General features: G+C 43.9%; 1 protein-coding gene across 1 annotated transcript in view; it reads right to left on the bottom strand.

Annotated features, from left to right (window-relative positions):
* The window catches only part of LOC140736633 (testicular spindle-associated protein SHCBP1L-like), an 86,460-nt gene that overhangs the window by 49,968 nt on the left and 14,181 nt on the right, over positions 1-22,311 (bottom strand). Inside the window, exons 3-5 of the mRNA XM_073062449.1 lie at positions 7,763-7,977; positions 7,594-7,680; positions 4,777-4,995 (exon numbers count right to left, since the gene is read on the bottom strand). Coding sequence (XP_072918550.1) covers positions 4,777-4,995; positions 7,594-7,680; positions 7,763-7,977 — 521 coding nt within the window. The remainder of the gene's footprint in view (positions 1-4,776; positions 4,996-7,593; positions 7,681-7,762; positions 7,978-22,311) is intronic.

The following is a 22,311-nucleotide window of genomic DNA, read 5'->3' as shown; positions in this document are numbered from 1 at the left end:
TTGGCGTTCAAGATCCCAGACGAGCCCCCACTTGTGTTACATACCCCGTAACTGGGTTGTCAAACCAGCAGAAATGGAACACTCGTTGGAGTCTGGAATTACTAAAAACTAATAAAGTTTATTAGTAAATTAAGTAATACAGTACACTAAATGCAAGGATATAAATGTAACAGGTTAGCAATGATAATATACATTGGTATATTATGGGAATATGGGAATAGGAATCAGCCAAGCTCTATCGAAGTCTAGGGGTAAACGATCAGTCTTCAAGTGAAGCAGAGTTCAGTTCAGTTTAGTGTAGTTCAAGGTAGTTGTTGTGGCACCGTTGGAGAGAGAGAGTGAGAGATACAGCTGAAATTTCAGGGAAACCTTCCGTTGTCTTCTTGTCCCATTGTGGTCACCAACTGTGACCCCTCCGTTCCAGATGCGACCATTCTTCCATGGTGAACCTGTCACCCAGCCAGGGGTGGACACACAACAGGTCTCCACTGGTCATACCTTTACACCCTGTGAGCCTCTGGCCGATTCCTGTGAATCGGTCCTCCAAACTGCCACCAACTTGTGGTGGCAAAATGCTCTCTTCAGGGTCTCGCGGCGTGTCTGCCTGTGTCTTAGCAAACCCGCTATTTTATCCCCCCCCCCCCGATGGGGTATCACCTGTCCATCAAACTTCACCACTTCCTGTTGTCTCAGCAGAAGTGTTAACGAATAGTTCATGTTCAAAGCAAATGTCCGTGGCAGTATCAGCGCAGACGCCAAAATACTGAATTATGTGTCTCTCTCTCATTTGCATTTTGAATGGCTCTTCCTTATCTCTCTCTCGTTATCTCTCTCTCATTAGCATTTTTGAATGGCTCTCCCTTATCTCTCTCTTATTAGCAGCATCCGTTCTGCAGCTCTGCTTGGCTTCACACATAACAATCCTCAAAGAATTCAATCAGGCTTGGAAGGCACAACCTGCCCTTGACAAAGCCATGCTAACTATCCCTAATCAGATTATGCCTCTCCAAATACTCACAAATTCTGCCTCTCAGGATCTTCAACAACTCACCCACCACTATAGTAAGACTCACTAGACTATAATTTCTTGGGTTATCTCTACTTCCTTTCTTGAACAACATCTGCAACCCTCCAATCCTCCGGAACCTCTCCCGTCCCCATTGATGATGCAAAGATCATCTCCTCCCTCGCTTCCCACAGTAGCCTAGGGTACACCTCATCTGGCCCTGGCAACTTACCTAACTTTTTAAAAGCTCCAGCATATCCTCTTTCCTATGTCTATATGCTCAAGCTTTTCAGACCGCTGTAAGTCATCCCCACAATTGGCAAGGTCCTTTTCCCTGGTGAATACTGAAGCAAAGTATTTATTAAGTACTTCCACTACCTCCTCAGACTCCATGCGTGTTTCCACTATCACACCTGATTGGTCCTATTCTCATCTTGCTCTTCACATACTTGTAGAATGCCTTTGGGTTTTCCTTAACCCTGCTCACCAAGGCCTTCTCATGGCCCCTTCTAGCCCTCCTAATTTCGTTCTTAAGCTTCTTCCTGGCAACCTTGTAATTATCTGGAACTCTATCAGTACCTAGTTTCTTGAACCTTTTGTAAGCTTTTTTTTTCTTAACTAGATTTTCCACATCCTTTGTATACCATGGTTCTTATACCCTACTATCCCTTCCCTGCCTCAATGGAACATACCTATGCAGCACGCTATGCAAATATTCCCTGGACTTTTGCAACGTTTCTGCTGTGCATTTCCTGTCTAATTGTATCATATTTCCCCATACCCCGATTAAATGTTTTCCTAAATTGTCTGCCCCTATCCCTTTCCTGAGCAAAGGAGATAGAGTTGTGATCATCACCTCTAAAATGCTTTCCCACCAAGAGATCTGACACCTCACCAGGTTAATTTCCCAATACCAGATCAAGTACAGCCTCTCCTCTAGTTGGCTTATCTACATATTGTGTCAGAAAACCTTCCTGTACACACCTAACAAATTCCTCCCCATCTAAACCTCTTGCTCTAAGGAGATGTCAGTCAATATTAGGAAAGTTAAAATCTCCCATCACACCAACCCTACTGATATTGCACCATTCCACAATCTGCTCCTCGATATCCTTGTTTCTATTGGAGGGTCTATAAAACACTCTGTAGAGGTATTGCCCCCTTCGTTTCTGATTTCCACCCACAATGACTCAGTAGATAATCCCTCCATGACTTCCTCCTTTTTTGTAGCTGTGACACTATCCTTAATAAGCACTGCCACACCCCACCTCTTTTGTCTCCCTCCCTGTCATTTTTGAAACATTTAGAGCCTGGCACACTCAGCAGCCATTCCTGCCCCTGAGACATCCAAGTCTCTGTAATGGCCACAACCTCACAGTTCCATGTATTCATCCGCTTTGTTTATGATACTCCTTTCATGAAATAGACACGTCTTAAACCAACAGGCCAATTTAATCTTTGCTCTATCAACTGCCTATCCTTCCTCACCAACTCCCTACAAGCAGTCTCTACTTGTGCACCTACTACCAGATCCTCTGCCTCTTCACTTTGGCTCCAATCCCCATGCAAAACTAGTTTAAAGCTTATTGTACTAAGCAGTGTTCCTGCTTCAATAATCTTAAATTCTTAAAATCTAGAGCTCTTAGTTATAAATATAGTCAGCAAACAAGCATTCTTTGAACTCTGCAATGAATAGATTCACAAATGAAAAAAAAGTCTCATTAATTTGGGATTTATGACAGCTTCTAGAATCTACAGTCAGGAAAATTTGGACTCATCATCCATATGTCTTACAATGGCACTAGATTACTCCAGTGAAATAAACCCACATCATGATGCCCATTGTGGATTCCTATAAGGTATAATTGCATGTTCAAGCAGCTGCACTTTAGCTTACTGTTCAATTACAAATAGTGAGAATGTGTACAATCAACATATTGGGATGTATGGGGTTTCCAGGGAGGGGTAGTACATCTGGTGGTGGGCTTGTCATGCACCGCTCAGGGACAGCTCATTCACCTTTGGTTCCCACCTGCCACTCAGCTCTCATCTGTAGCTCCAAGTAAATGTGTGCAGGTTCATCGCTTCGACAGGCGGGCTAAACCAAATGAGGGTAGCTGGGAACTTCCAACACTGGTGAGATAGGAATGTGCCTACCCCAGCACACGAAGCTAGTTCCAGCAGACTGGGCAGATGAGATCAACTACAAGATCCAATGGTCAAGAAGACGGTGCTGCAATGCTTTGTAGAGAGCAAAGGCATGACAAGCACAGTAGGCATCGTGCGTATCCACTGCAGTCATGACAATTTTTCGTACCATTGGACCAAGATTTTTGAGCAGAGAGGATGAAACTGCCCCAGTGCAAAGGCTTTTTCACTATAAAACTCCTCCCACACAGGTTACGTCATTATAGGAAATGACAGACCACAAACATACAAAACATAATTGAAATTTAAATATAATGGTAATTTCTGGAAAAGCAAGCATATTTACATCAGACAATAATTTCATACTATATGACTAAAACACTTGCTACTCATAAAGTGAATTTTCAAGGTGTGATTCCCAATTATCAATTGTTTTTAGGAGGTTACATAGCCACTTATATTCAGTCCTCAACAACTTAAATGGAGGGAATTTCTTCAAGCTGTAAGTAATCACGACTCTGACTCTCCACTTCTAGAAAACCTTGGAAATGAAGTATATATTGCTCATTTATTTGAAGTATCAACTTAAGAATGACTGATATTATTAATTTCTCCTAAGGTAGACCAAATTGATCCAGATACATAGTTTCAAGACTGCAATGACCTTGATGGTACTGCTCTCCTATAAAATCCTGGATCTTGCTTTACTTTGTTAATTCTTTTGTTTCTGCAAATAACCTTCCAGATTTAAAAGGACTATTTTATTCTTTTTGTTGTCCTACTAACTCACAAAGTTGAGATGCAAGTAACCAGTAAATAAAATTTAGGTATATGCCAGGTATTTACTGATACTTGTAGTTGTCTTGAACTTCCAAGGATCATAATCCCAAAGACATAAAGATTTGCTTTGAAATTTATGAACTATGTAAACAAAGTCAGAATATGCTAATAAAAGAACAAACTGGTGACATTTTAAGACTATTATCAGTTTATCACTTAGAGGACAACAAAAAGAATAAAATAGTCCTTTTGAATCTGGAAGGCTATTTGCAGAAACAAAAGAATTAACATAAAGTAAAACAAACATCTTCAGCAAAATTGAGCATCAAGTTATTAAAACCAAAGTTAATAACAAAAATCAGTGATGGTAATAATCACCTCTAGGTTAGTCAAGAAATTAAACAAAAATTTCAAGTTGCCATTATATAATAAAAAAATAGCTTCTCAGTTAACATAGGATGCAGTTTCACAAAACCTTGCACAGCTCTGAAATGAAAAAAAGGCCAAGAATAACCTTGTACAAAAATGTGAAAAAGGAGTTCAAACTGTCACCTCAAAAATACACATTCAATTGGTTGAATCTGATTAAGTACACTTCTCCACAATGGATTCCTTATTCAAGTACTCAACTCAACAAACCCTGTGATATTCCTTTTTTTCAAGTAGTTACCAAATTTCTTATCAAAAGTAATTCATGTATCATTATAACAATTGTGTAGGCAGTTTCTCAAAGGGGAACAGTGATGTGTAAAATGGGGGTAATAAAGCACAAAGAAAATTTTAAGCATTTTACAAGTTAGCATTAATTGGTAAGTATTGAAATTTGAATTTGAGGTCGTTACCTAAGACGCAAATCTTCCCAGATTTTTAATAATCCACAGATCATTAAGATTTCATAGTATTTTTTCCAACATTCCACTGCTTCAGCTGCTGATGGATCTTCTCTTATATTACTCTGGTACTCAATCAGCTCTGTACGTTTGTTTCTGTATTTTTCCAGAGTTCTTTTAAAACGTTGCCCTACAGGACCTGGTATTGTACCATCTTGAATATCATAAAATCTAAAAATGGTTAAAAGATCAATATGAATATAAGCAGCAAACAATTTACTATATCACAACAACAAAACAGCAGTTGGGTAAAATATGCTGTCTACTTACAGTTACCTACAATTAGTTATTCCTACAGCACTGTGTAAAAGTCTTGGGCACCCTAGTTCTATATATGTCCCCAAGACTTTTGCACAGTACTATCTTCTGGCAGAATTTTCATGAATAAATATTTTTTGAATTGGAATTCCAATAGATTTTATACCAGTACTGACTGTGACCTTCTGAAATATATGATGCAGTTACTTCATTTTTAAATAAAGTTAAATAAATAGGAACTTAATTTTGATTTTATTTTTGGTTCTTTGATTTACTGAGTACAGTACTTACAAAAGTCGTCAGCAATTTAGGAAAGTGTTAGCTAATTTTAAGTATTGCATTGTACTGCTGCCGCAAAAAAAAACTTCATGTCATACAATATGTGAGTGACGAGAAACCTTATTCTGATATGGGTCTCTATTGTGGACTGAGACTAGGAAGGGGGCAAGGAGAGGGGATTCATGGTTGGGAAAAGGAAAAGTGAGAAGGGAGGGAGAGGGAAGCACTAGAGACATTCTGTAATGATCAATAAGCCAATCATTTGGAATCAAATGACATTGCCTGGTGTCTGTGGGCTGGGTCTACACCCATACCAACCCCTGCCCCAGCACTCCCTCTCTGTCACCTGTCCCACACCTCTCCTTCAGTGATTCACCCTCACCATTACCAAAATCCTTTTGCTCCTGCCAGATTTAGATATTCGCTCTCTGCTCCACATTAATAAATGCAGCACTGTGCAGGAGCCTTAGGAGCCCATGTGCCTTAGACTTTTGCACAGTACTGTATGCCCGCAAAAAAAAAGAATCTCAGGTTTGTATATGATGATATACACACACACACACACGCACACACACACACACACACACACACACACACACACACACACACACACACACACACACACACACATATATATGTATTAAATAAAAAATTTATTTTGAACTTTGAAATCAGCATGACTGCAATTAAGGAAATAAATCTGCACCAGAATATATTGTAAAACCACACTACACTGAGTTTTTATATTGTTGGCTACTATCTTTGAACTAGGATTTTCCAAAGTTACATATTGGCAAATTATGGCTGAAAGCTGTGACTTGAAGGAAAAGTCTACTTGTGACCAGAATGAATAATTTAGAAATAAAATAGGAGTAGTTCAGGGCAAATGAGTTCTTGCAAAGGTGAAGTTAAGGCCAACAAATGCAAGGAGCCCTAGATGTCATGAGATATTGAGGGTTGGACAACGGATAACATTTTTAAAAAAAATCAGCAGATAATGAGAATCAAAAGAAAGAAAAGCTCATATGATAAAGTCACAGATTATAAGGTCAGGAATACAGAAAGTATAGTGGAACTTCTATATAAGTACAAGGAGAGCAAAAATGGTACATATAGCTTTGGGGGCAAAATTAATAAATTCTAAAAGCATTTTAAGTACTTAAAGGAGAAAAAGGTAATCAGGGAAAAAGTAGGGCCTATTTGGCTACAAATGGAGGAAAAAGGAGATTCTGGTTCTCCAACAGGAATTTTGGATGAACTAAAATTCATCTGAATTTTCTTTGACAATGTAAGAGATGAAGATTTCCAAAAAAATAGCAAATGTGGAACCTTTATTCAGGATTGCAGCAGTTTGAGAGTGGGCCCCTATTCTACAACACTGAAAAAAGCTATTTGGATCTGCTGTACTCGACTCAATTTTATTACTATAGTAGAGGAACCCTAGCAGGAAAGATGTCTGCAGAGTGACAGTGAAGGATGCAAAAAACGGGAAGCATTCTTAATTAATGCACAACCAGTTGAAATTGTCCAGAAAAACTGTTCCAATAATTTATGTTTCTCCAATAGCTTCATATCAACAGTTTGAGTATAATACATTTTTACAATCCTGGTATATTTGTCATAGCTACCATTGGGGACTGCATCTTCTATAGCTCTTTGAAGTTCATAGCTTGGAGAGGTGAATGATTTATTACCTTATCCTGAGGGCTAAAATCAGTATCTTGCTGTTTTTCTATTTTCTACAATATTATCAATTCCTTGTGCGTACAGGTTCTCATTATCACTCAGAAGTAATATCTAGTATGAAACAAGAGCAGAAAGTGCCGGAAATACTCGATTTCTTTGATCTGTTTCTGTACATTCTGTTTGTTTCAGATTTCCAGCATCTGTAGTTCTTTTGCATCAAATCTAATTTGAAGGTGTTTCAAAGTTTAACTCCAAACCTCTATAGATTAATATATTCCAAGGCAGAATTAGTGTTAACAAGGAAAATGGCATCTGATTTGAATTCTCCATGCCTAATAATATCCAGTAACCTTGATTTGGATTTATGGATTATTTAAAATCAGCTTTATTTCTCAGTTCATTTTTATGTACAGACAGTAAGTACTGTTGAATTTTCACTCTTCCCTTAATCAGACACCAAATACCATGTTGAATTTTACTCATCTCTTTATTTTCCATTGGCCATTAGTTGTTATTGTTGGAAACAATTTTATGGAAGTGACTTACAAACGTATACGTTCCTCTATCAGTGCAGTGTAATTTTCACAGCCTTCTTCATCATCCCAGTCTCTCCATAGAAAATCATAAAAGAATCTGAAAAAGTTATTGACAAAAGTCATTGAAATAACAGTCCACAGACAATGATGCAATATTAATGTAGAACATTATTATTTACCTAACATTTTCCAGAGCTTCAGCAATGCTGCACACAGCAGAATCCTGACCATCTATTGGATATATTTCCAGCAATGGAACGCAGTGGTCTAACTCATCCAAAACTTCCTCAACAAGTTCTCTTGGTAAATTAGCAACATTAGACGAATATGGTTCTATAACTGATACTGTAGCTCGAAGATGAGAACTTTGGCTCTGTTGTGGCTTGCATATAGCCTATAAAGCATTACATGTAACATAAAATGTTAGATTGTCTAAAATATTGACAAGCAATATTTATTAAGTGCATGCTCTATATGTAGAGATTACCTTCATACTACATAGTAAAAATATTTAAGGCACTATCTGTTCAATGTTATTTAATTTTGTGTGAACATATTCTGTATCACCCACCTGTATATAAAGCATTCATTTACTGCATCCTTTAACTTTATAACCAGGGTATGCAAGTAATCTTAAGGATTTCAAAACTTGACAAGTAAGGGCCAAGCTATGAAAGGTAAGAAAATGGAACAAAAAGCAGATTGCAAGAAGATTGCTATGTAAAGAAGCATAAGTATATCACAGGCTTTCTCATTCATTTAATTCAGCCTCCATGATAAAACACTCTGAAATTGCATTAAAGCAGCTGGGAGGTTATAAGCTTATGTTTACCCCATAGATCCATGTTATTATGACTTCCCAATTGTACTAAGGTTCCTTAAGGTTGTTATAGCCAAGGGGTGGTGGGGGTTTGGGAAGGGGGACAAGCTCCCACTACCTATTAAATACCCCAACACCATGCACTTCAAATAACCTCAGACAACCAAGTCCAGCTCATGGCCTTCAAATGTTGCTTAGCTGCTGAGACCAATGGAACCATTTCTACTGACAGGGGAAGGGGCAAAGGTGGGTCACTGGCACCTTAAAACCAGTTGCTTCTGGTAGATGGGGCACATCAGCCATGGTTTGAAGCTCATCTCAGAAAATGAAAATTCTAAACTCAAAACTCTGTTGCCCTGGGAATAAACCCCAAGGGAAAAATAGGGAGCTGGCGTCCCTAAGGCAGTCTTACATTGAGTTCAACACTGAATGGCAACTCCTGCGAAACTGCTGGTGCCAAACTGTATTGGTCTCTGTCTTTCCTTTGGGTCATCAGATGTGTGGAGAGGGGGAGCTTGCTACATGGTTAACAGCTTGTATCACCAAGGCTTGCATATCTTGACAACTAGGTTGCAACATCAATGGTCAACCCTGGCTGCTGGAGCCTCAGTAGCACCAGCTGTATTATCCTAACATTTTGATAGACAACTTCCCACCCTGTGTAAACCTAAACTCATCCAATTTTCTATTGTCCGTATTGTAATTAAGTCCTCCTGAATCATTATTTCGGTTTACATGGGTCCTGGTCTGCTTTCATCACAATTTAAAAATTTCTACTTCCACATTCAAATTTTGCCATGGTTTTGATTCTCCCTATTCAAAGTGCCCTGCATTCCTCCAACTCTGGGTTCTTGTTCATTTGTCATTTCCATCATCCCATTACTGCTAGCTGTATCGTCAAGATATTTTCAATGCAAGGCTCTGGAGCTTCTTTGTAAAATTTAATTCAATGCTCCAGCATCACCTGTGCTAATCTATTTGTCTTAGTATCTTTAAAGAGCAAACATGGGGAAATCTGCAGATGCTGCAAATTCAAACAACACACACAAAATGCTGGTGGAACACAGCAGGCCTGAACCGTCGACAGTGCTTCTACTTATAGATGCTGCCTGGCCTGCTGTGTTCCACCAGTATTTTGTGTGTGTGTTGTCTTAGTATCTGTCACTTTTTGGCTTATTGCATACATGAAAGATACTCTGGGTATTTTTCTGCATGAAGAATGTAAGCACTGAGCTTCATTGTGAAAACCTTCCAAACACAAAAACCTGAAGATGGTGGAACTTTGAAAACTAAATAGAAATTGCTAGAAAAGCTAAGCAGGTCATCACAATTTGTGAAAAATGAACCAGGGTTAATGTTTTGGATCAATCAACTTTCATCAAAATGATTAACATTGCTGCTTTTAAGATAGTGTCAAGTAATGATCTTGTCTCAATGCATTTTGCAATGAGCTGGAAATCAACTGTTTATAAAATAACGTGGCTTGAAAAAAGAACAAAAATAAAATCCTAATTGCTACAGTATGTGGCTAATAGTAATACTTCTACTTGAGAATTAATCCATACAGGGTAAAAATACTATCAACTCCAAGGCTATCATCACTATAGCTCTTCCCACCCTGTCTCCTGTAAAAATGATATTCCCTTTTCTCAGTTGCTTCACCTCCACTGTATCTGTTCCCAAGATGAAGCTTTCCTTTCCAGGACATCAGAGATGTCCTCCGTTGAAGAAGGGGATTTCTCTTCCTCCACCATTGATGCTTTCCTCACCTGCATCTCCTCCATTTCCTGGACATCTCTTCTTGCCCCATCTTCCTACCACCCTAACAGGGATAGAGTTCCTCTTGTCTTCATATACCACCCCATGAATTTCCACATCCAACACATCCTTCTCCACAACTTCCACCATCTTCAATGGGATCCTACCACCAAACACATCTTTACCTTCCTCCCACACCCAGTCGCTGCTTTCTGCAGGGATTGCTCCTTCTCTGATCCCCTTGTCCATTCATCTCTCCTCACTAATCTTCCTCCTGACACATATCCCTGCAAGCAACAGAGATGCTGCTGATGCACCATCAATAACTCTCTCTGAGACGTAAAGGCGAAATATTGGCTTTTATTGACTGGAAGAAGTAGTGGTTGACCACCATACTACATCCTGGAGACAGAGAGGCCGGGCTCAGACCTCAATCGCCTTTATACCGGGGTCTGTGGGAGGAGCCACAGGAGCAGTCAGCAGGGGGCGTGTCCAGACAGGTATATGTAGTTCACCACAGCTGCACTCTCTCATTTACCTCCTCCCTTACCTCTATACAGGGCCATAGTCTGTCTTCGACCATGATGAGCCTACTCAGGGTGGAAGAGCAACACCCCTACTTCCATCTGCGTTGCCTCCAACCTGATGGCATGAGCATCAAATTCTCCTTCTGGTAAATTTTTTCCCTTTCTCCTTCCCTCATCTTCTGTTCCCCACTCTGGTCTCTTACCTTTTATCCTCTCCTGCCTATCACCTCCCCCTGGTGCCCTTCCTCCTTCCCTTTTTTCCATGGTCCACTCTCCTTTCCTATCAGATTCCTTCTCCAGCCTTAAACTTGCCCACCCACCTGGTTTCACCTATCACCTTCTCATCTGTTCTCTTTCCCCTTCCCCACCCTTTTTATTCTGGTGACTTCCCTCTTCCTTTCCAGTCTTGAAAAAGAGTCTTGGTCTGAAAGACTGACTGTTCATTTCCATAGCTGCTGCCTGACATGTTGAGTTCCTGCAGCATTTTATGTGTGTTGCAGTTGTTGATATAATTCTTTCAGGATAAGGTCTGCTAATGTATCTTGATCTTAATTAATCATTACAAAATCGACAGCCATATCCTTGTTTGTTCTGGATGTATTGTACAATAATTCTTCCATTTTATGTGGCAAATAACCATTGTATAACACAGGTAAGAGCTGATGTAATGCCAAAAAGGGGATTTTTAAAAATATATTTTCCTCTGAGAAAAGGGTAAAGTAATTTACTGATCTCTAAAGTGACCTTGTGTTTGAAATCACTGAAATCAAATGGCTTCTTCTTTCTGGAGCATTATAGGAGTTCCACTTGTGCATACTCTGCAACTAAGATTGAGCTACTTTAGATTGATGTTATGATAGATAGATAGATAGATAGATAGATAGATAGATAGATAGATAGATAGATAGATAGATAGATAGATACTTTATTCATCCCCATGGGGAAATTCAACTTTTTTTCCAATGTCCCATACACTTGTTGTAGCAAAACTAATTACATACAATACTTAACTCAGTAAAAAATATGATATGCATCTAAATCACTATCTCAAAAAGCATTAATAATAGCTTTTAAAAAGTTCTTAAGTCCTGGCGGTAGAATTGTAAAGCCTAATGGCATTGGGGAGTATTGACCTCTTCATCCTGTCTGAGGAGCATTGCATCGATAGTAACCTGTCACTGAAACTGCTTCTCTGTCTCTGGATGGTGCTATGTAGAGGATGTTCAGAGTTTTCCATAATTGACCGTAGCCTACTCAGCGCCCTTCGCTCAGCTACCGATGTTAAACTCTCCAGTACTTTGCCCACGACAGAGCCCGCCTTCCTTACCAGCTTATTAAGACGTGAGGCGTCCCTCTTCTTAATGCTTCCTCCCCAACACGCCACCACAAAGAAGAGGGTGCTCTCCACAACTGACCTATAGAACATCTTCAGCATCTCACTACAGATTTCTAGGAATGTATTAATTCATGTCTCAACAAAACTTTAATGAACAACTAAGCTTTCCATGGCAGTAACACTGCCCTAGAATCTTCATAATAAATACTCTTCTCATTATTTACAAATTAACTTGAAAAAAAACTGCCTCATTTATTTTGATTCTGGAAAGATTGCTTTTGCAATTTGGTTAACAGTCAGGAACACTGATGTTGAGGAAATGATGACAATACAGAATCTGATATAATTTTCTGCACATAGACAAGTGTAACACTTACCCAACAGGCTGGTATATGTCTAGGGGAAAAGGAGATCCAGCCACACACCAACCCCACCTCCCGTACACGCAGGTGCTGTGAGAATCGAGTTTATGCCTCGCGCCCGCCCACAGTATCAAACCCACAACAAATACCGTTATGAAATACACTTTAAAGAGTTTACTAAAATTAGAAGAGTATTAGGCAATACAATATATATGCAAGGGAAAAAAAACAAAAGGCGCCAACTTATCAAAGTTCAGTCAGTTTTGTGCACATCGTTGGAGCTCAACCATCGAACCATCCGACCCCTCGTCGCTTGCCTCCGACCTCCACGTCTTCGCACCTAGGACCCCCCCGGTGGTCTTCCGAGCAGTGCAGCGCACGTCCACCTTCCTCGGCGTCTTCCTCCCGACTCTTCACCAAAAGCCCGTGAAAACCCCTCCCCCAAGTTCCCAGCCTCACAAGACAAAATAACATTCCCCACTGGTTAACAAATGAATACAAATACCATATCAGCAAGTATAAAGCAAAACAACTGCGAGAGAAACACTTATCAGACAAAGAAGCATTCCTACTCTTAACAAACCAAAAAAAACCATTTTGAGTAACATACACAGGACATTGTACATTCTCTCCCCACCAGCAAATGTCATGCCCTCATGGCATTACCAGAGTTCCCCAACGCTTCTTGCAACACTCAAAACCCAACCCAGGTGCAGAAAACAGTGACATAACTACCCAGAGCAGTAGAAATCACACTCGGTTCTCCTGGTACCACATATGTCAACCGCTCCGGGGGGGCACCTAATTCTCTGAGATCTCCATACCCCTTCTGCCCCACTGGGCTCCCTCTTCACCTGCGAACCCACTGTCTCGGACACCCCAGGTCTACCTGACAGACCCTCACCCCCTTCCTCACGGGGGTCCTCCCTCACCTGAGATCTCTCCGGCTCACGCTCGGGTTCCACCCTCTCTCCTCCCAATGTTGGCTGCCTCTCCATCTGACCCTCAAGACCTTCCCTCCTCTCACCCAACTCAGTATGGGAAGGGCCAGGAGCCTCCTCTTCTGGTACTGGAGCGCCAGCGAATGGGAACAGGGGCCACTCATCTGAGTCGTCCTCTTCCGAATCGGTAGCCATTCCCGGGTGAGGGACCCGTCCCTGCTCTTCAGCAGCGGGCTCTTCCCTTTCTCCGCGCCCTCGCTGTCCTTGTACTAGGCGCAACCTCCCACTCGGGCTCCTTATCCACCTGCACCGCTTGACCCAGGGGCAGCAGGTGATTCTGATGGAGTACCTTGATAGGCCCTTTCCCATCCTCAGGTTTCACCTGGTAAACTGGCAGGTTCGGCATCTGGCTCTCTATTACATAGGGGCTGGCCGCCCATCGATCGGCCAGCTTGTGCTTACCGGGGAGTCCCAAGTTCCGTAAAAGGACCCGGTCGCCCGGCAATAATTGGACAAACTTCACCTTTCGATCATACCGCATCATATTCCTCTGATTTTGTTTGGTAGCCGCCGCCTCGGCCAACTCGTACGCCCGCTGTAACTCCCTCTTCATGTCGGACACAAACTTTAGATAGGACTTCCCGGGTAATTCACCCACTTCACCCCCAAAACACAAGTCAATTGGCAACCTCGCTTCCTGCCCGAACATCAGATAATAGGGCGAGTACCCTGTAGCATCATTGCGAGTACAATTGTAACAGTGAACCAATTGTCCAATATGACAACTCCACCTACTTTTCTGCCCAATCTCCAGCGTCCCGAGCATATCCAACAGGGTCCTGTTGAACCTCTCTGGCTGATGATCTCCCTGTGGGTGATAAGGGGTAGTCCTGGATTTCTCAACCCCAAGCATAGTCAGTAATTCATGGATAAGGCGGCTCTCAAAGTCCCGCCCCTGATCGCTATGGATTCGCCTGGGAAGGCCGTAATGAACAAAATACTTCTCCCATAACACCTTCGCCACTGTCGTCGCCTTCTGATCCTTAGTGGGAAATGCCTGAGCATAGCGAGTGTAATGATCGGTGATGACTAAGACATTCGCCGTGTTGCTGGTGTCAGGCTCAATCGACAGGAAATCCATACATACCAAGTCCAGAGGTCCCGCACTCTGCAAGTGCGACAGTGGAGCCGCCAACGCGGGCAGGGTCTTCCTCCGGATGCAATGACTGCAGCCCCTACAGTATTCTTCGACTTCCCCCCTCATCCGGGGCCAGTAGAACCGGTCTTTGAGTAATCCATAGGTCTTTTCCACCCCCAAGTGTCCAGAATCGTCATGTAAGGCCTGGAGTACAGCCTGTCGATACTCCTCCGGCAGGACCAGTTGCCAACAGCGGGGTTGGTCCGGAGGCGCCGTTACCCGGTATAAGATTTGGTTCTTTAACTTTAACCAAGACCACTCCTTCAATAACAGAGGCACGAATGGGTGCTTCACCTTCTCAGCCAACGCCACATCCCCCTTCTCGACCGCTCTCCACACTGTGCCAATGCCCGGGTCATTTTGCTGAGCAGCTGCCACTTCCCCCGGACTCAGTTCCGGCAACTGTTTAGTCCGCAGTGCGGTCAGGTCACAGTAAGCTAGGGGTATGGCGTCGTCAAAAACCCCCAAATGGTCCACGGCTTGTTCCAGCCTCCCTCTTCCCTCGGCCTTCACGGTGATAGCAAACTGACACATCGCCTTCACTCCAGGGGCAGGGACACTCTCCCACTCCTCGTCCTTCTCCTGTTCCCCCGGCTCCCAATGTGACAAAGCATCCGCATCGACATTCTTGCTTCCGGGGCGGTACCTCAGGCTGAAATCATATAAATCATATACAGACAAGGCCGCCAGCCACCGATGTCCTGTGGCATCCAGCTTCGCCAAAGTCAAAATATAAGTGAGAGGATTGTTATCCGTTCTCACCTCAAACTTGGCTCCGTACAGGTAATCGCCCAGCTTGTCCACCACTGCCCACTTCAGCGCCAGGAACTCCAACTTGTGAGTGGGATAGTTTCTCTCAGATGGCGACAAGCTTCGGCTGACAAAGGCTACCGGCCTCAATGCTTTGCCATGCTCCTGGTACAGAACAGCCCCTAGACCCTCTCGGCTGGCATCCATGTGCAGCACATATGGCTTCTGGGGATCGGCAAAAGCCAACACCAGGGCCTGGGTCAGTGCCCTTTTCAAAGATCAGAACGCCTCTTCACATCGATCATCTCATCTCGAGCCAAAAGGTTCCGCCGGGTTCCAGTATCCTCCAGTATCCTGCCTCTGGTCCCCCTTCCTTTTCTTTCCCACCGGGGGATAGCCACACAACAGCTGAGTCAACGGGTGACACACTTTGGCATATCCTTTCACAAATCAGCGGTAATACCCACTGAACCCCAAAAATGAGCGCAGAGCGCCCACTTTCTGGGTCTCGGCCATGTGATCATGGCCTCTTTCTTGGTTGGATCAGTAGCCACTCCCTCTTGCGAAATGATATGGCCAACGTAGCTAACCGATGACTTGCAGAACTGGCATTTGTCCAGGGAAAGCTTCAACCCTTCTTCATTAAGCCGGCCCAACACCTTCAACAGCCTCTGCTCATGTTCCTCCAAAGTCGATCCAAACACTATCAAATCGTCCAGGTACACCAGCACCTCTAACAGATTCATATCCCCCACAGTTCTCTCCATGAGCCTCTGGAAGGTGGCTGGGGCTCCCGATATGCCTTGGGGCATTCGTTCGAACTGAAAGAACCCCAGCGGGCAGATAAAAGTGGTCTTCTCTTTATCGCCCGCACTCATCGGGATCTGGTAATACCCACTTCTTAAGTCCAGCACACTGAACCACTTCGCACCACTCAGGCAGGCCAACGCATCCTCGACTCTTGGGACAGTATATTGATCAGGGACAGTTCGCCGATTCAAAGTCCTGTAGTCAACACACATGCGCACTCTCCCATTCTTCTTCCGTACCACCACTATTGGGGATGCATAAGGACTTCGAGGCTTAGCTATGATTCCGGCCTCCTTCAACTTGCACAAGTGCTGCCGCACGTCCTCAACATCTGCCGGAGCCAGCCGCCAGGATCTCTCTCGGAACAGGGTGTCTTCCGTCACCCAGATGGTGTGGCGAGTGCTTTTGGAGCAGCCAACATCAAACTCGCCCCGAGAAAAAACAGCTTCCATCTTCAGCATCTTCTCCACTAGCCTGCGTTTCCACTCCGGCGACACAGGGGAATCCCCGAAGTTAAAGGCTTCAGCAGTCAGCTCCCTTCGATGCTCCGATCCCTCCCCGTTAGGGGTATTCACTGGTGCGCTAGACATTACCGTCACCGGGAACAGATGTGCCAGCGGCATTCCCCTCTTAAAAGTGATTTCTCTTGCCGTGGTGTTCCTGACACTTATAGCTATACGCCTCGCATGTACCACCCCTGGTCTCTGCACTTCGGGCCTCACCAGCGCCCCCGCCGGAAATCGTGTCTCCCCTTCAAGATCGTCTGGGGCGTCATCTAACAGGGCTTTGCCCGTCGGCACTCCTGGGAATCTGGGGGTCCCCATCACTAGTGCTACCTCCCCTGGTCGGATCACCTTGGGCCTCGCCTGCGTACACCACACCGTCCCTCGTTTACACTCCGGGTCCAGCCCTTGGGAGGCAACCCCTTCTTCGAACACCGCTCAAAACACAGGATGCACCGAGAGGGTCTCCAGAAAGTCTTCCCCCCCTTTCTCCTTACAAGCTCCCAGGAGCCGTCACACCACAGGGGAGTTAGTCCCCACCAGGAGGGCAGCACCACCGGTTTCCACCGGGTCAGGTCACACCAACACCAACATCTCAATAGCTTCAGACACTCCCACATCGCCCTCCGAGAACTCCAATCTCACCGATAGGTACCCATCGTACGGGTAGTCACCCTCGCTCACACCCCAAATCTGCAGGGTGTCAAATGGGGTTACGGGCAAATGCTTTAGATATTGATTGTAGAAAGACCGGTACAATAAGGTCACCTGCGATCCCGTATCAAGAACGGCTTTTGCGTAAACTCCCTCTATCCGTAGACCCACACTGGCATGGGGTTCTACCAGCCCATCCGGAATAGAGGCGTGGGCACCCGGTGGTCTTCTGGCTGATTTCTGAGAACGTGTTCCTCCAGAGGCTCCAGTCCGTTCCCTCACTGAGCCTCTCCTAAGTTTCCCGACACCTCTCCCTTCTTAGTCGCAGGGGAGCTTGTCCTTCGCGGGACTCCTTGTCTCTCACAATCCCACCTAAAGTGTCCCTCCTCTTCACAGCTATAGCACACCCTCGGCCGCCCACAGTCCCACCTGAAATGCCCCTCTTTCCCACAGTTAAAGCACACGCTGCCTGCCGCCCTTCCTCTCCCAGGACGGCTCCCGCTCCCAACCCACTGCACTGGTCGCCCCCGGGAGTGGGTACCTCCCCTGTCCCTCCCCTCCAGAGGGGGTTCCCTACTCCCCAGGGGGTTGTCAGTCCTCCACCCAGCCACCACTTTCTGTATCGCTGAGGATCGCTCCCGTAGGCCCACGCCCCTTTTCTGCCCAACGCTCTCTCTTCCTCACGCACCTCTCTAATCAGTTGCCCGAACGATGGAGGGGGGCCTTTCCTATAAGCCTGCCGGATAGTCCACGCCACCTTGTCCTCCTCCAGAGAGCCACTGAATATCTGACTCATCCTCACACTAGCCACATCAGGTGCCTTCACTACCCCCCGGCGCCGCAACCCCGTAAGCATCCCCTCCATCCTAAATATGTACTCGGAGAGCTTTTCCCCTCTCCGTTTTTCCAGGCGTTGGAACTCTGCTAAAAGCAGCCAGGGTTCCCCTGACAACCCAAACGCTCCCTCCAAAACTTCTATGCATTCCTCCAAGGTATATTTACTTCATGCACGTAGATGCATGTTGGTTCTGGAGCGCGTGTAATATGGGAGCTACAGGAGCCAGTACAATTCTAGAGACCATCCATGGTTCAGTTGTGGTGGACTACATGTGTGAGAGAGGGGGAGAGGGGGAGAGAGGGGGAGAGAGGGGGAGAGAGGGGGAGAGAGGGGGAGAGGGGGGAGAGAGGGGGAGAGAGGGGGAGAGAGGGGGAGAGGCCCCAGGCTTCTCAGCTTTCAACTCGTCAGACTGTTTTGGCTACTAAACCCCTCAAACTTCCCACCAATCGCTGCCTCTTCTCCTCCTCCGAGCCTGGCCACTCCTCTAACATCAAAGACGTATGCTCGATCCAGGTCTCATAGTCCACCTCCCCGTCCGGAGTAGGCTTGGCTCCGGAGAACACCCCCAGCTTCAGCCGTGGCCTCTCGGCCACTCCCACCAGGGAGTTAAGTGCGGCTGCCAGCTCCGAGGCTTCCACCCTACCTGGGGAGCGGGGCCTAGTCATGACTCCCTCCTCCCACCTCCCTTTACTAGTGCCGGGCACCTCTCTGGGGTCCACCTCTAGCTCTAGCTCCTCAGCCTCATCCTCGGAGAGGGTGTGGAGCCCCCACGGCCCCGCCTCCCCTGGAACACTGACCGTCGCCGGCAGTTCCAACGTCCTGACGTCAGCACTCGTACGAACCAACACCCAACTAGACTTCACCTCTTTACCACACCGTCTAGCTACCAATTCTACCTGCCCAATACCTTTTACCAAACTTAAGCCCCACACTAACGCGTCTCCCGAAACTCGAAAATCCACTCCGCTCACTGCACAGGCATACTGCACCGGTACATCTTCCAACTCGCACCAGCTAACAATCTTATCTCTGTCCATCTCCGCTCTGCTGCCTGCGCGATTCCACAGCCCCTGACAATCCAATCCTGGATCAGCCCCCACAAATGTAACACTTACCCAACAGGCTGGTATATGTCTAGGGGAAAAGGAGATCCAGCCACACACCAACCCCACCTCCCGTACACGCAGGTGCTGTGAGAATCGAGTTTATGCCTTGCGCCCGCCCACAGTATCAAACCCACAACAAATACCGTTATGAAATACACTTTAAAGAATTTACTAAAATTTTACTAAAATACAATATATATGCAAGGGAGAAAAAAAACAAAAGGCGCCAACTTATCAAAGTTCAGTCAGTTTAGTGCACATCGTTGGAGCTCAACCATCGAACCATCCGACCCCTCGTCGCTTGCCTCCGACCTCCACGTCTTCGCACCTAGGACCCCCCGGTGGTCTTCTGAGCAGTGCAGCGCACATCCACCTTCCTCGGCGTCTTCCTCCCGACTCCTTACCAAAAGCCCGCGAAAACCCCTCCCCCAAGTTCCCAGCCTCACAAGACAAAATAACGTTCCCCATTGGTTAACAAATGAATACAATTACCATATCAGCAAGTATAAAGCAAAACAACTGCGAGAGAAACACTTATCAGACAAAGAAGCATTCCTACTCTTAACAAACCAAAAAAACCCATTTTGAGTAACATACACAGGACATTGTACACAAGACTAGAACAAACTTGCTCTACACCATTTCGTAATGTAGTCAAGTCACTTTTTGTTGTCATTTCGACTATAACTGCTGGTACAGTACACAGTAAAAACGAGACAATGTTTTTCAGGACTATGGTGCTACATGAAACAGTACAAAAACTACACTGAACTACATAAAAACAACACAGAAAAAGAACTACACTAGACTACAGACCTACCCAGGACTGCATAAAGTGCACAAAACAGTGCAGGCATTACAATAAATAACAAACAATAGGCACAGTAGAGGGCAGTAAATTGGTGTCAGTCCAGGCTCTGGGTATTGAGGAGTCTGATGGCTTGGGGGAAGAAACTGTTACATAGTCTGGTCGTGAGTCACTTCTTTCAAGTTGAAAGTACTTTGTGTACGTTCTCTGAACTAGGATTCCTGCAAGATAAAGAAAAAAACTGTGCGGGTGAAGGTGGTTTCTCAAATCATCTATCGCCAAATTTCCAAAGTTTTGGGAAACATGACAATATAATGATTAAAATTAAGACAGGGTGTCTTTTTATTGTATTTATAACATCTACCTGCATGCAGATTGATATCAATTTAAATCAGAAATGGCTTTCATAGAATTTTTTTTCTACATCAGCTTTTCTGAATCTTAATTTCTCACATAACATCAACTCATGGGAGGTAGTTTTTGAAGGCAACAATTAATTGTTGAATGAATTGGTCCAGAAAAAATGGGCATCTGTATTTGAATGGCTGGGTTTTCCTTTAACTAGTGATAAAATGACATGTGATACATACTGCATTTTGTCTAAGATCTGGTAAGAGTAAAAATACTTTACATATTCTCCCTGAGATTGTGTGCATTTCTTCTGGGTACTTTGGTTTCATCTCAAAAATAGTGTGTTGCTAAATGGTACAGTCTGGGGGAGGGTTTGATGAGAATGAGGGGAAAATGAAATGAGATCACTGTAAGATAAACATGAATAGACCTTGAGAGGTGGCATGGACTTGTTCAGCCAAAGAGCTTGTTTCAGTGTGCAAGGCTTTATCAGTGGGCACATTCTCCTATTTAAAATAATGGGGGCCCAATTTAGAGAACTGGCCAGTCAATGTAAGTATACTGTATATTACTCCAATTAGATTCTTTCCACTGGCTGATATTCTGTCTTGAAGTTGGATAGTCTTCTACAAAAAAAAAGGTTTTTTTCCTTTAGGTAATTTAAAATGCAGTAAGATTATCAATAATCACAAACCTTCACATTCTCCTACTGACAAAACCAGAACAATTTACACCAAGCCTTATTTAATTGGAAGAGTTCATAGCAAGCCATCTCAAGTCTGAGGAAACACGTGTCCTTTGGCTTTGTCTTTGATCATATATTTGGCAGACTATATATTGAATAACCATGTATTAGGGAGCTCAGCAAAACTTCTGATTCAGGGAGATAGTGGTGACAATATACCAAACAAAACATGAACAAGATTTTCAAAATTTCTAATACTACCTTCTCATTGAAGCCAGTGCTTCAAAGTTAAACTTTCCTTCACAAAAAGGCATCTGCAGTTCTCCTTAACTCCTGCTGCATCTCACTTGCCAATGAAATCCTCGATTATTCTGTTGCCTCCAGCTTGCCTATTCTTTGCATTCTTGATCAGACTAACGTCTTCTACCTTCTGCAAATAAGGTACTTTCAAAACCCTGCTGTCCATATCCCTGTCTGATTACCTAAGCTGGCCTCAGAAGAGCAAATACTCAATTTCGGAATATTCATTTTTGATCCTTTCATCACCATTTCTCAAGCCTCACAAAACTGTGCATTATCTCCACTCCTCCAGTTCTTGAGGAAGCAGAATTTTTATAGGTGGCAATACCATAAATTGCCATGGATTTGGGCCCAAAATGTTTTCTGAAAACATTCCTGCCTATTTTCCCTATTATGAGACCCCTTAAACTTTGACCTCTTAGTCTAATGTTTCAAATATGGATACATTTTAAACATTCCAAGGAAATATTTTATAATATTCCAATGAAAACTTTGAGTTAGATCATATTTATCCCAACCTGCAAATCACAGTTGCCTAATCCTAATCCCTAACACAATCCCTATGCCCACAATAACTACTTGCAGTCCTACATGACCAGATAAGCTGGCCTTGATATCACATTCACCCCACAATGCAATGAAGTCTGCAAAAGGCTCACATCCTTCCATCAGCATATCCTACAGTGTCACAACCTGACAGTATGTGCTCTTGACCTGTTTATCTATTTCTGAATTGTATGACGGTTAGCAACATATAAAGATTCAAAGCATTTAGATTTAAAAATTAATTTACTTCAAACATTTTAATTGCTATAATGAATTATAAATATAACATTAATTAACATAAAAACAACATTTACCTTTACTATCTGGATCTAATCAAAAAATCATACAACATGGCTGTTAAGCTGAGAGGGCCAAATACCAATTTGCTTTGACACCTTAATTTATCACAGCTGACTCCCCCCCCAACCCACTCTG

This window comes from Hemitrygon akajei, chromosome 12, assembly GCF_048418815.1.
Source record: "Hemitrygon akajei chromosome 12, sHemAka1.3, whole genome shotgun sequence".
NCBI lineage: Eukaryota > Metazoa > Chordata > Chondrichthyes > Myliobatiformes > Dasyatidae > Hemitrygon > Hemitrygon akajei.
Note: the sequence above shows the minus strand (reverse complement) of the source record. Positions and strands in the feature narration are given on the sequence as shown.